Source organism: Vulpes vulpes, chromosome 9 (genome assembly GCF_048418805.1).
Source record: "Vulpes vulpes isolate BD-2025 chromosome 9, VulVul3, whole genome shotgun sequence".
Lineage (NCBI taxonomy): Eukaryota > Metazoa > Chordata > Mammalia > Carnivora > Canidae > Vulpes > Vulpes vulpes.
Genome location: NC_132788.1, coordinates 12,983,977 through 12,998,526, shown reverse-complemented (window position 1 = coordinate 12,998,526; position 14,550 = coordinate 12,983,977). Strand labels below are relative to the sequence as shown.

At 38.0% G+C, this 14,550-nt stretch overlaps 1 protein-coding gene across 5 annotated transcripts in view; it reads left to right on the top strand.

The window, feature by feature from the left end:
* NYAP2 (neuronal tyrosine-phosphorylated phosphoinositide-3-kinase adaptor 2) overlaps nt 1-14,550 on the top strand; it is a 260,549-nt gene that overhangs the window by 203,895 nt on the left and 42,104 nt on the right. For all 5 annotated transcript variants that reach the window (XM_072719374.1, XM_026006199.2, XM_072719375.1 and 2 more), the window contains one exon: nt 9,738-9,841. In XM_072719374.1, the coding sequence (XP_072575475.1) occupies nt 9,738-9,841 (104 nt within the window). The remainder of the gene's footprint in view (nt 1-9,737; nt 9,842-14,550) is intronic.

Here is a 14,550-nt window from a genome sequence, read left to right as displayed (position 1 = left end):
TTTTAAGGTTTTATTTATTTGAGAAAGAATACAAGTCAGGGGGTGCAGAGGGAGAGGGTGAAGCAGGCTCCATCTCAGGACCCCAATCATGACCTGATCAAAAGGCAGATGCTTAACCACTGAGCCACTCAGGCACCCCATCATTCTTTAAAATATGGTTTAAACTAATTCATTCAATAAATAATTCATGAGTCCTTACCAACTGGCCGGTTATGTTACTCAAGGGAGATTTATTGGGGAATGAGCTAGACATGGCTCCTGTCTCCACAGTGCATACGGTTTAGTATAGGAAGAAAGGGAAAGAAAGGGGAAGGCACAGGCATGCCGAAGACAGTGGAATGGCATGATTAAAATCCTAGAGTAAGAGAAGGCAGGTGGCTTTAGGAAACCCTAAGGCAGTGTGGCAAGCTGGTTATGGAAGCTGAGTCACAGGTACCATTGTGAGGAGGCAGTTTAGGCTTCCTTATATTATAAGCAGAGGAGCTGAATGGTCAGATTTGTCTTTGAATAAATACAAATAGCTTGCATTTATTGAGATCTCATGACATGCTGGTTGCTGTGGTGACATCTACATTTATCTTATTTGTTACAATAATTTCATGAAGTGCATGCATTATTTCTCCCATTATACCCATGAACACAAGGAAGCTTAGAGAGGTCAAGCAAGTTGTCCACGATCTTTCAGCTAAGCGAGAACTTAGCAGCCTTGACTCAACGGGATAATTATTTCCCCAGAGCTCCAAAAGTATGAAGGCAGTTCTCATGGACTGGCTTGTGCCACATGTCCACTCCTGAACCAGTCAGTGAAGCCGAGGGTATAGAATGATTGATTGGACAGAACTGAGTCAGGTGGTCACTTCTGGAGCTTCAGTTGGGGAAGCTCTTCCTATGAGACCCTAGAAACTGGTTGTGTTGTTCTCCAAAAGAAATTCAAACTGCTATGCCAGAAAAAGAAGACTAAGTGGATTCTGGACAGTTAAAAGTGACAGATGACCATGACCTCTCCTCAGTTTAATTTAAAACAATTTTTTGGTCCTGTTTAATCATTTGCTACCAAAACTTCTACCAACAATTTTAGAAAATTTTAGCAAATAGCAGACTTGAGTTATGCATAATCCTAACAACATTGTTACGAAAATAAAGCACTGAAAGTAGGATCAGAAAGGAGGAGTAAAAGCAGTGACCGTAGTAAACAAAGCTCACCATCAATCAAGGGTATTTTTGAGGGCATTTCAATTACTCCAACAGATTTCATTTATGAACGTCAAAGAATCAATGAATGAACCTTGGAGTTTACTTCTTACTATAAATGATGAAAAAGTACCCTGAGAATTTGGATGGCTTATCTCCGGTCTTACAGGCACATAATGGCTTTTTTTGGACATTGCCATCAAGACTTTCCTGGGGAAGCATTTCAGAACTGGACATTCCCAAATCCCTCCAAGTTTTCAAAGTTTTCCCTATGTTTCTTGTGCTTCAACATGGTATTTTCCTGTTTCACTTTTTGTTTGTTTTTAAATACACCAATGGCATTTTAACTGCATTAAAAAAATTACTTTTTTAAAGAGAACTCTTTGGGCCCTTTGGAGTCTTATATAAAGCGACTGTTCTCAAAATCTTCCATCTCGGGACCCCTTATGTTCTTAAAACCTATTGAGAATCCCAGAGAGCTCTACTGGAGCTGGAAGTTAAGTCTAACATAAGGGTGAAATATAACAATATTTATCATATCAGAAATTAAAATTGAGAATTAAAAAATTATTCCTCAATAATAATAAATCCATTCTATGTTAGCATAAGTAACATTTTTCACGAAAAATAGCTCTATTTCTTAAATTATAACAAATAGTGATGAGATTAGAAATTGTTTTTACATGTTTGCAAATCTCTTTAATGTCTGACTTAATCAAGCATAGATTCTTATATCTGCTTTGGAGTCAATCTGTTGTGATATGTTGCTTTGGTTAAAATATATGAAGGAAATATGGCTTTGTACAGATGCGTAACTGAAAAAAGGAGGAATATTTTAATACCCTTTTCATATAGTTGTGTATATTCTTCTTTAATATCCTGCCCAAACTCAACAAATAGCAGTTTCACAAGGGTTAATTACATATCAATAAACTCATCATGCTCTGTTACATTAAAATACATTGGTCTATCTTGCACTTGAAATGGATCTTTTGTCCATGCATGATTTATAACATCATGCTTTTAGAAAGCATCAGTTCACAAAGTCATGCAAATCTTCCATATGTTGACATATTTCATTATAAAAATCAATACAGCACATTAATTAATATCACTGCTGATCTCACAAGAAAAGTCTTTAAGTATTAGGATGCTGTCAAGCTCACAGTGGTACATACAAGTTTTTCAAAATTTTGGCTCCTGCTTGAAAGCTTAGATTTGTCATTGCCCACAAATTCTTGTCTTCCTTAAAGCAATAGACTTACTTCATTCATTTTTGAGAAAATATCCACCAAATATTCAAGTCTGTGTGGCAGTGAAAAATACATGGCTACTAGTACAGTTTGGTGCTGTTGCTTTGATGTGCTAAGGTAACAGCAGAGTTATCCAGCATTATTTTTAGACATTTAGTGAATTTGTCAACAGAGTGGGAAAAGTAGGTAACTTCTTACTTAGTACTTTTTTCAAAACCTGAGGTTTTGACCTCAGGTTACCACCTCCTCACAGGATCCTAGAGATCTCCAGCAGTTCTGCTATAGCGTGAACAAACATGGCCATTATTGGAGATCACATTGACGTTCCCTGCCCTGGTGGACTTGACCATGCATGCTCTTAGATAAGTCTTATTCCTAGGCACATATTGCTTATTTATGTTTATAACATACAATGGTTCAAAGCAGAAGCATAGGTCCATGGCCATTGAAATAGAATCTGCTATAAGGACCATACACATCATATTGGACCAAATTTTGTCTCAAGATGCTTGCTCTTAAATAAACCACAAAAGCCAATGGTATAGATAGAAGATGTTATTAGTATTACATTCAGTTTTGATGATTTTCATTTGTTAGGAATAAAGAGTTTTTACGTTAATAAGGTAAGTGATGTATAAAATTTAAACTCGGTTTTCTTCTCTTTTATTTTGTTATTTAGAAGTGAAATATAACATTTTAAAAATAGGTTATTTTTGTCATGTTTTTATTCCTAATATCAGTGATGAAAGGATTTTATTCTATTTTTGCCTGTTCATTTATTCTATTTTTTTAAGATTTTATTTATTTATTCATGAGACACACACACACACACACACACACACACACACAGAGGCAGAGACACAGGCAGAGGGAGAAGCAGGCTCCATGCAGGGAGCCTGATGTGGGACTCGCTCCCGGGACTCCAGGATCACCCCCTGGGCTGAAGGCAGGTGCCAAGCCGCTGAGCCACCTAGGGATCCCCCATTTATTCTATTTTTGATGCCATAACACATAGTGAAATTTCCGTCCCCATGGTAATAAACATTTGTGATACAAATCATGATAGGTCTTTTTGTTTTTTTTTTGTTTTTGTTTTTTTTTTATTTATTTATGATAGTCAGAGAGAGAGAGGCAGAGACATAGGCAGAGGGAGAAGCAGGCTCCATGCACCGGGAGCCCGATGTGGGACTCGATCCCAGGTCTCCAGGATCGCGCCCTGGGCCAAAGGCAGGCGCCAAACCACTGCGCCACCCAGGGATCCCATGATAGGTCTTTTTGAATTCATATCTTGGTAGGTGGATTTTCTTTATGTAATGACTTTAAGGGGCATGCATTAACCATGTTAAATGGTTAAAATACGTTGCTTCATACACGTATATGATGATTTTATTTTAATGTGAAATGAAGTGTTTTTGAAGACAAAAGCACCTTTCTCATATTCAGCTAACGTGATAGAAATCTAAGAGTGTTTCAGAAATTATATATTAAAATAAAAGAGGCTGTCAAAGCCCCAAAATGTTAATGCTTCACTGTGCTATGCTGCCATGTAAGAAACCAAAAATGCATTTCGGTATCTAGCGCATCCCTGGGTGGTAGATAGTACAATTTACATAAATAGGCATACCTGTTTATGTAAACAGGTAAGTCTCTGTACGTAAACAGGCATACCTAAATCTACTTTTGTGTGATCCTCTTCCTCCTCTATTCAACAGATCTTACAATTATACTATGTCCACCACTGGATCATAAACTCCACTTATCATGTCTCCACCTCACTTTTCTTTGGATTTTAGATCTTCACCAAAATTCCAGTATTTACAAGAAGAATTACCAATTAGTCCAACATCAATAGTTTTACTCTCTGGACCTTCAGATAACACCAGGATGTTGGTCCATGACTATGGCATACTAGGATTCATTCAAAGCTACACAAGTCTTATTCAGAGGAAAGCTCCATGGAAAGCTGGAGAGAGAATATCTACCCACAGGGTAGACTTTTGCAGCCTGCCGATTTTCTTTCTCTGGTCACACAATGATTCGAATTTTTTCCTCTTTTCAGCATCATACTGACAATGCCAAAGCCTATGAGTTTCTCAGGGACCTACAGAAATACTGGGTATTAAAAATAAATAGTAGCACCAAAATTCCAAAAGAAACTGTCAGATTAACATTAATGTATATTTAATTAAATCACTACAAACTGTAACACTAGGTTCACTTAATTAATTGCTAAATTTAGGGATCCCTGGGTGGCGCAGCGGTTTGGCGCCTGCCTTTGGCCCAGGGTGCGATCCTGGAGACTCGGGATCGAATCCCACGTCAGGCTCCCGGTGCATGGAGCCTGCTTCTCCCTCTGCCTGTGTCTCTGCCTCTCTCTCTCTCTCTCTCTCTCACTGTGTGCCTATCATAAATAAATAAAATAAAAAAAAATTTTAAAAAAAATTGCTAAATTTAGTATTAAAACAATTCCATTACCTTTGAAAACAATTTCTAGATTAGATCGTATTATGCTGCAAGAATTCCTGAGTGTGCTTGATGACTGCCTAGAAATCATAACCAGTCATGAATTAATTGGATTATTCACAGTCCAATAATTTCTGAAGCCAAATTATAAAAATGTGTTCAAATTATATACAGGACAAATTACACTTAATATGGGACTCAAGGGCATCTTACATGTTTACTGTGATGTATGATAGAAGCTTTAAAACAAAGCGGGATCCATGAAGGTTTTAACATAGCCCTGGCAAAAGTACCTCTTATTATTTAGGCACCTGCTTATCTCAAATAGTGTATGTGTTTTTTCCACCCCCCCCCCAAAAAAATGCCTTCCCTAGAGTTTGTAATAATCATACTTTGGTGTATTTTTTAAAGGCTCGTGACTTCCATGTAGCCTTAAGTCATTGTTTAGAAACTTTCATCAACATGACTGATTAGGGGGAATCACAATATGTCTCTGCTACTACAGAAAAATGTTGTGTATTAAGGGAAAAAAAAACAAGATAGAGGAAAGATATATCTCTGAATTTGACTGATTTTATTTCTTTGATGCTAGATGAAAGGATTTTCTCTGGTGAAAATGCACTAATCTCCTATTGCTGTGTAGATGCAGAGGTTGAGAAGAGTCATTTGTCTTTGCTTTCTGAAAGCAAAGAGAACTCTAAAACTCACAGTGATAGCAGTGGATGCCTTGGAGATTATCCTGTAACAATACCAAGGACATGATTTGGAAGAGAAATCCAATTCACCTTAATGGGAAGATGAAAAATGATTGAGAAATTACTATCTTTAAAACAAACAAAAACGGTGATAAGTTATATCCACTAAGAATAAAAAGAAAGAAATATTAAGTCACACAGTTCACTGGATACTTACTTAATGCAAACTTTAAGATGATCATGAGTTATTACTCTGGAAACATCCCATGATAATATCTTGATAATGGTTTATTCTAAAAAGGTAAAATTAGTGTTTTTCCTTTCCTTTTTTCTTTTTCTTTCTTTTCCTTTCTTTTTCTTTTCTCTTTTCTCATTTTTTCTTTTCTTTTCTTCTCTTTTTCTATATCTTTTGTTCTTTTTCTCTCTCTTTCTCTTTTTCTTTCATCCCTCCCTTCCTGCCTCCCCTTTCTTTTTCTGTTCTTGCTTTTCCCCTCTGAGTCTCTTTCTTTCTTAATCTACTACCTTATTCTATTTCTTCTTGTTCTCTTTTACACTTGATCTTCATGGAAATTTCATAAAGAATATCAACTGTTACTTCTAGGATGATGATTGGTGGAGTTTACAAACCAAGGGGTTTTCCTTGGTGTAGGAATAACAGGTGCCTTTAGTACATCATTAATCTCTTAATGGAATGGAATGAGTTTTTTGGGGAGAAATAAAATTCTAACAAAAATCTCTTATGAGGCACAAGTCTCCAAAAAGTCTTGGCAATTTTTATGTTAGTAAAATTTATGAACATTTATTGTTTTTAGAGTCATGGTTCCTAAGCTTCCCTGTTTGAGGCTCAAAACACAATGTATTTCCAAGAGTAAGGGAGCTGGACAATCTAACTTCTATGACACAGCCCTAAAGAATCTCTGTGAAGCTTGGTTATAATCAGAATCTTTTCTAGGATTTTTAGGACTTCTTTGGACAATTCTTTTAGTCAAAGGAACCTTGCTGGATGCAACATCATAAAGAATTGTTTCACCAACCTGATCCCATAGATACCATAATACATTTGAAATGTGTTTAAGAACCATGTAAAACTGAAAGAAGAGCCAGAATGAATGAGGTAAAGATAAACTCAAACTTCACAATTTTAAAAATGTCCCTACAACATGATATCACTAAGTCGCAATATTATGCAGTGTGCATGTGGGTTTGTATTTGCCTGTGTAAGGATGTGTACATAATGAATTTCATAATGCTAGTCTGCTGCTGTAGGTAGAATCATAACCCATATGAGCCATGTTGAGATCGAACAGTTGACTCTAGCGTAATCTCAACTTTAGAGCTAACCCATAGGGTCGTTGGCTGGTAGTGTAAAGGCCATGTGTAGTGGGGACTTAATGGCTTATATTGCAGTACCCAAGGGAGCTTGATGAGCTGAGACATACTCTGGATTGATGTCCAATGGGGGTAAAACAAAGTCTTTCCAGGACATAATGAAACGGGGAGTTTGCATGGATTTTGGTACAACTCAGTCTGTTCACTAGAGATATGAGTGTCTACATTTGAAAGAGGCTGGTTAAGTCAAAATCTGACTAGAAACCTGGCAGGAGAAATTAATCCCTAGGTATATTGGATCACTTAAAAGGCCTTCAGTTGTGTCACTCATCAGATAATCTCTTTAACATAAACTTGAAAAGGACTTTAAATAAAGAAATACTCTTTTTTCTTAGGAAAAAAATATTGAATTTTCTGGCTCTGTGTAACTGACTGTGTTACCACAGTAAAGGGATATATGGAAACATTGGCTTCATTATAAAAACATGTCAATCAGGATTCTGATGGATGCTTTACCTGTTATTTTATATAACAAAAGATGATTTTCTAAGGTATGAAAGGATTTACAACTTCTGGGAAATGAGATTAATTTCTCAGTGATAGTGATGGTTTGTGTCACTGTATGATAATTCTTATATTTAAACACTTTTCAAGAGTGAGTGAGTAGACATGCCTGGCTATTAAGACAAGGCCTTTCCCCCATTGAACATCAATCCAGAGCATGTTTCAGCTCATCAAGCCCCTTTGGATATTGCAGTGGAGCACGTGATTCAGTGGAGCATGTGACTCCTAATCGCAAGTTCATGAGTTCAAGCCCCACATTGGGCATGGAAGCTACTTAAAAATAAATAAATAAATAAATAAATAAATAAATAAATAAATAAATAACGAGCAGCTACTGGAATCATCTGCATAAAACTGAGGAAGGGAGAATTTCCAACCCTCATGCTTCCTCTGAAATGGACCCTGGAAGGTCCCGAACCTTTGAGTGAGAATCACTGCCTTCATAAGTAGGAGAGCTAAGCTTTGTACCCAGGTCTTAAAACATATTCTATGTTATTTTTGTTGCTTTCATTCATTTTTAGGAGTTGCACTGACCTCTTCTAGGTTAAATTGAATATTTTCAGTGAAAAGGGTAAAACATATTAATTGAACCCTTGCTGTGTGGTCCCCACCATGATAAATGCTCCAAGCCGCAAGCACAGCAAACACTGTATAAGTGATAAGGCAGTTTCAGGAGAGAAATTGGGATGCTTGGCAGTAGAGAAGGACTCATTGAAGTTGGTCTTCGGAAATGGGTAGGACTTAGTCTGATGAAAGTCCACACAAGGGCACACCTGAGGTGAAGGACAGAAGCAGGATTAAATGCAGAACTGAGAAGGGAGACAGTTGTGTGCATTTTGGAGAGCAGAAGCGTGGACACAGTGGATCCGATCACATGAAGGTGTATCACAGGAGACCCTTGAAAATTAGTCAAGTGAGTTTGAAGTTTTTATCATGTGAAATATGGAGTAATTGGAAAATTTTGAACAACGTGGATGGTTTCAAAGTAATCTAGGAAGCTCAGTCCATTGTGTCCATGTCAGTTTTTTCTTTAAGATTTTATGTATTTATTTGAAAGAGAGAGCATGAATGTGGGGAGGGGCAGAGGGACAAGTGAACTCCCTGCTGAGCGCAGAGCCTGATGATGTGTGGCTCCATACCAGGACCCTGAGATCATGATCTGAGCCAAACTCAGACACTTAACCAATTCAACCACCCAGGCTGTCCGTGTCCAAGTTAATTTTGGGCAGACAGGTTATGGGAGTCAGCAGGGAAGTTTCTGAGACACACACACACACACACACACACACACACACACACACAGTATAAATTGGCAACCTTTATAGCTAACTCTCTAACCCTATTAGGTATCCTTAGGATTAGACATAATTTAAATGTAGGCCAGATAGAAGGTGGAATATATTTGACACTCAAAAAAGTAACTGCTAATATAAAAGTTTGTGGCAAAAGCACAGGTGTCAAGTTTTCATTGTATGGCTTTTTTCCCCTCTTTCTTATCAAATATCTTTAAATATATATGAAAATTAACATCCTCTCTGTACCTTGTTGAATGATGGGAACTCTTTCCATCCCCCAAATTCTAATCTCCAGAGTATCCCGTCAATGGCCTGGATAGCTCATTTGGGCTCTTGAAAATAGAAGAAGAGTTAGGAGACTACTTTTATAATTTGGAAAAGTACTATTATTATGAAAAATGGCAAAGTCTCAGAAGATGATTATAAAATTGAAAGCTAATAGAGATGAACCAGAGAAATGCTACGCTGAAAACGTGATAAAAGTATTCAGCACAAGCACAGTGAGAGAGATTTCAAAATTGGAAAAACAAAACAAAACAAAACAGAAGGGAGGGAGGGAAAATTTTGGAGAAGATGAAGACATTTTAGGACATAGGGACCCGTGGACCACAGCTGAAGAGAAAGTACCCAAAATGATTGTGTCACTAGCTTTTTTCCCCCGAATGGGGCTCTTGCTCTAGTTATCACCCTGTGGAAACTAACCCTAAATGAGGTACAAATGTCCAAGGGAGCAAGGGCCACGTTTCCTTGATTTGTTCTTTATTGCCAGGAGCTGACTGCAGATACAGCTCGTTTCGGAGTCCTTATGAGATCATTCCATCACCTGCCAATTACCAGCAAGCATCAGAAGTATTGGTGGCGTTGAAAGAACATGCAGCCAAACAAAGTGCGAGCCATCACCTCAGACATTGCTCTGCTAACACTTTGCCTTTTCCCCCTGTTCACAGAACCGAAAGTCAGCTGCAAATTAGGCCGATCTGCGTCCACATCAGGTGTGCCCCCTCCATCCGTCACTCCTCTCAGGCAAGCCAGTGACCTGCAACAGAGCCAGGTACCATCATCGTTAGCCAATCGTGATTGACTTCCTGTGATACAACATGCCAAACGCTTCCACCTCTGTCTGTCGTGTGTTGCTGTAGACAACCTTTGCATTTGCTTTTATTTTTCTATGTTTGTGTGTGGGTGGAGGGGGTGAGTTGTGGCAGTCTGTGTTCTCATCTGAAACGAAAAGTCTTTCTTCTCTGTGACCGGTGAAACTTTCTTTGCTGTTTGTTGCCAAATCGTTTTTGTCTCTGGTTCCCATCGTTCTGTAAAATTAATGTAGTAAATTTGTACTCTATGTATTGGCTTAGCAGTTATTTTTTTAAAAAAAATTCTTTCTCTCTTCCATGTTTTGTGTACTTTTATACTGTCTCTGAAAATTTATCAACATTTGATAAATTTATCTGTTTTATGTAGATTTCTTTTTAAATGTTTTGTCTACAACACTTGCACAGATGTTGTCAATGAATTTGTACATACCTTTTAGCTCTTATCCTATTATGCTGTAATATTTGTGGCCATTTTGCTTTTATTTCTATTTAGCTTGGAGCATGATTGTAAGACACTGTGAATATCGATGTCCTTATAAATATTCATATACCAACTCATCTGGATTGAACATGGCAGCTAGTCTTCTTTCTTAGGCTATAAAGACAAATTGACCGACCAGATAATCTAGATATTTACCCAAAATTGTAGATTAATAAGGCGATCTTTAAATAAATGACTTTCCTCTCTTAACCCCAACAACATCAGAAATGTTCTCAGAAAGAGAATGTAAGTGTTCGTGCATGGTAAAGAAGATCTCTATTATCACTTGGAGCAAAGAGTCAAGAAATAAAAGCATAAAAAAAAGAAATAAAGGCATAAACTAAAATATCATTTAATCCTTTACAGTAACAGTATGTTGCTCTGCTGTTCATTTGGGTAAATGGTTGTCTATTAGGAATTTAGTATGGAAAAAAAATCATGACACATGAATGGCTGTCTATAACTCACCCAATAGAAACTCAGTACATCGACTTAATTTGTGAAGCTTAATTGTTGTTACCTTTCAGTATTATGGGTGTTAAATAGGGTAATGTCATCCTGGAGTGATTTCTCTCTGCTTCCCAGCTTTAATCTTTGCATTCATAAAACTCTTCTGAAATAGTAAATTATAAAACTAGCGATGGTACCTCCATGGGAACTGTCCATTACTGATTAGCAAATTACATATTCATCAATTATTTAAAATGTCAAGCTATTTTAAAAACATAACTAAGCAGAATAATTGCATTTTTTTTCTAATGGGAGACATGGTGCTTTTTAGTATTTTGGTCTGGCTTAAATATGCACAGGATTTGATTTATGAATATATGAGATATCTATAAACATGAGAGATGAGAGGCTTCTCTCAAGGGCATCTCAAGTGTCATTTAGAATTCCTTGTGTCTTAATTTAAAATGTTAAATGCTTTCATAACTAAATGTATTCAGCTCCAATGCTTTTTGGGCAAAAAAGAAGTAGAAACGATAAGACAATGAATTAATAAATAAAACAATTGACCTCACTAAGATGAACTACCATCTTAGTTGATTTAAAGCTATTTTAAAAAATTACATTGATCAATATTTAAAGATTAAAAAATTGGATATAGAAAGGAAAGAAATTTAGCTGACAAAAGGTTGCATTAGCATAATTGATTTTCTAAGGACATGTACCTTGCTATTATATTGCCCTCAGTATCCCAGTGTGGTTTTGTGTTCTCTGTTTTTTTCCTTTTTTTTTTTCTAATTATCTTTATAGTTATTTCATCCTAAGCCCCTTTAATTCTCAACGAAAGTAGGTTCTTGGGGTAAACTTCTTAGATAAAAACAAGACACAATGTTTGTGCCTTTGCATTATCAACTCTTTGCTCACCTAATAGGATACGCTTTATTCTTCCGAAGATAGCAACATGAGAAAGCCCCTCCCTCTCCCCCTCCTCACATTGCTTTCACACTGTTAGTTTCCCTACAAACCAGCAGAAATTCTGACACACATCCATATGTAGATGGGCTGTCAGGTTTCCAAATTAGAAGGTGAGCCTCTGAGACTCTCCTCTGTGGACTGTGACCAATTGTAGTATTTGCCTATTCCTATATTCTAGAACAAAAGAGGTAAGCAAGACTCAGAAGAACCTGGCTTTGCACTCGTATGACTTAACATTGGGCTAAAGTCAGTGGCTACCTATGAAAGATTCTCTTCTCACTTAATTCCCATGCTCTTGACTGACAACCAGGATGACACTGCCCTTTTTTTTGGTAATCCAAGGCAGCGTTAACCTGTTGACTCTAAGAGTGAATATCTGTACACCGACTAGGATATGGAATGCCTAGCATTATCAAACAATCACCCTGAGTGGCTTCTGAAGCAGTTTTTCCTGATATCAGGATTCCCAGGAACTACATAATACAGAATGCTTAATAGGAGATGAATCCACTTCTTATTAGGAAATTGTGGAAAACCACGTGATTCCTTTAAAACAAAAGCAATTGCTAATCCCTAACTAAAGTAATTCTAAGGGTGCTTATCAGCTGAGGAACTTGGCTTTAGGATGCCAGTGACATTTCAGCCACATTAAGGGACATTATCGTTCATAGAGAAGGAACTGTGTTTCCTTTCAGATTGCTTGTTCACATCTTACCGCTTTTCTGTTTCCTCAGTACAAGTACAATTTTTGACTTACCATTACATGTCATGATAAGAACTTTCTAAGAAGTGTTGCAAGAGTATGTGTATGGAAGTGCCTAACATTGCTCCAGCAGAGAATTACGGAGGTTGCCTGCAAGTGCCCCTCCACCACCTCCCCGGCTAGGCCAATAATGATTGCCCACCCCCAAAGAGTCTAGTTACAGTTACATTACTGAGCCACAGAGGAGCCTAGGGCCAGCAGTGACTGTCCACCATCAGCATTTGTGTGTTAACAAAGGTCAAGATAACACTTGCTTGGTTTTGCAATCTTGGCCTCCGATAACTACAGTAAACACAAGATTTGTAGAAATGCATAATCTTATCTGACTGGAAGTTTGAAATATGGAAGAGAAAATGTAGTGCTCAGGAGAGAAGTGAGTTGTAAAGCATTAGAGTGTTATATTCTTTGAAACTCAGAGAGATGAAAACAAATTTTTTTTTCTCTCTCTTAATTTACTCCAGAATAAGTAGACTAGACATGGGGTAAGACATTTCCTTGGAATTTTATTGCAATGCAGCCACATATTTTGGCATTCATCTTAAAGCAGTTCTTTGGAAATTAAACTGAGTTTCTGTTCCTGCTATGAAAATGCTATTTTCTTTCCTTAGTTATAAAAGTAAAACTTCACTGGGGCACCTGCGTGGCTCAGTCGGTTAAGGGTCTGCCTTCAGCTCAGGTCATGATCTCAGGGTCCTGGGATGGAGCCCTGCAGCCAGCTGCCTGCTCAGTGGGGAGCCTGCTTCTCCCTCTCCTCCCTGCTTGTGCTCTTTCTCAGCATCTCTGTGGCTATCTCTGTCTTTCTCTCTCTCAAATAAATAAATGCAGTCTTAAAAAAAAAAAAAGCAAAATGGCATGGAAGTCATATTGAACTTGAAGTCCATGTAACGTTCTCTTTTTCTCTTCTGTAATAAAGTAGAAAGCCATGTGTTCAGAAGAAAGGGTGTGACCACTTTTACAGACAGTAGAAAATGATGTTTCTGTCATTCCTCTGTATCTGGCCAAGAACAAACCTACCTCTTGGAATGTGACCTCCATTCCACTGGTGATGACACCATCTGTAGTCTTGCTACAGCAGATGATAGGGCAGCAGCCAATGCTTGTGGCCATGGGAAAGCCATGCTTTCTCTCAAGAATGGAGCAGCTATGGTGTGTCTCTACACAGAAGTGCCAGCTTTCTTTGGAAAAATGTTCCCAAAGAATGTTTGTATTTGTTTTTCAGGGAAGAAAGGGGATGAACACCACATGCTCCATTGTACGCACACACGCACTTAAACACTCGTTTCCATACACTTAGGCTCCCTCATCCACACAACTGTCACATGCTCACACATACAAGTACATACTTGCTCACATTCACTCACTCATGAATGTCCACACTTGACATTTGTTAAACAACAGATCCCCAGGTGGAGTCGGGGAATCACAGAGCAGTGATCACATCATATCACAGAATCACATCACAATAACAGTGACCTAAGTGATGAAATGAAACTTCACCTTCTCCCTGAGGCTAGTTTATCCTTCAAAACTGCATTATCTCTGATTATCCTTGATCTTGGGGAAGGGTTAGGAAAAGGCCATCTGTAACTTCCTTTGGACATGCATTGCGAAGGCTGATAGACCCAAATCTCTTTAGAAATCTCACAGTCTCCTCCAAGGCCATTATCTCTTGTTTTGTGGGCCCTCCGCACCATGACAGATGCTTCTTCTTTGCCTAGGATAGGCCTCACCCCAGCTGCTGGTCAAATGAGCATACCCAGGTTCTTGCAACTTGCCCTTCAGGGTGATTTCTCAGATGTTTATTCCTTTCAGTGCCAGCCCTCTGGACTCTTTCCAAGCTCCTCACATCTTCCTTCAGTTTGATGACCCTGCTGGAACATAATGAGAGCCAGCCCAGGGCTGGTTGCAGAGTAGAACATGTTTTCTTTTCCCACAGATGCCATAGCTATGCCTGCATGCCAGCATCTGGCCAGCTTTTCTAGAATATGAAAGAACGTGTTGGG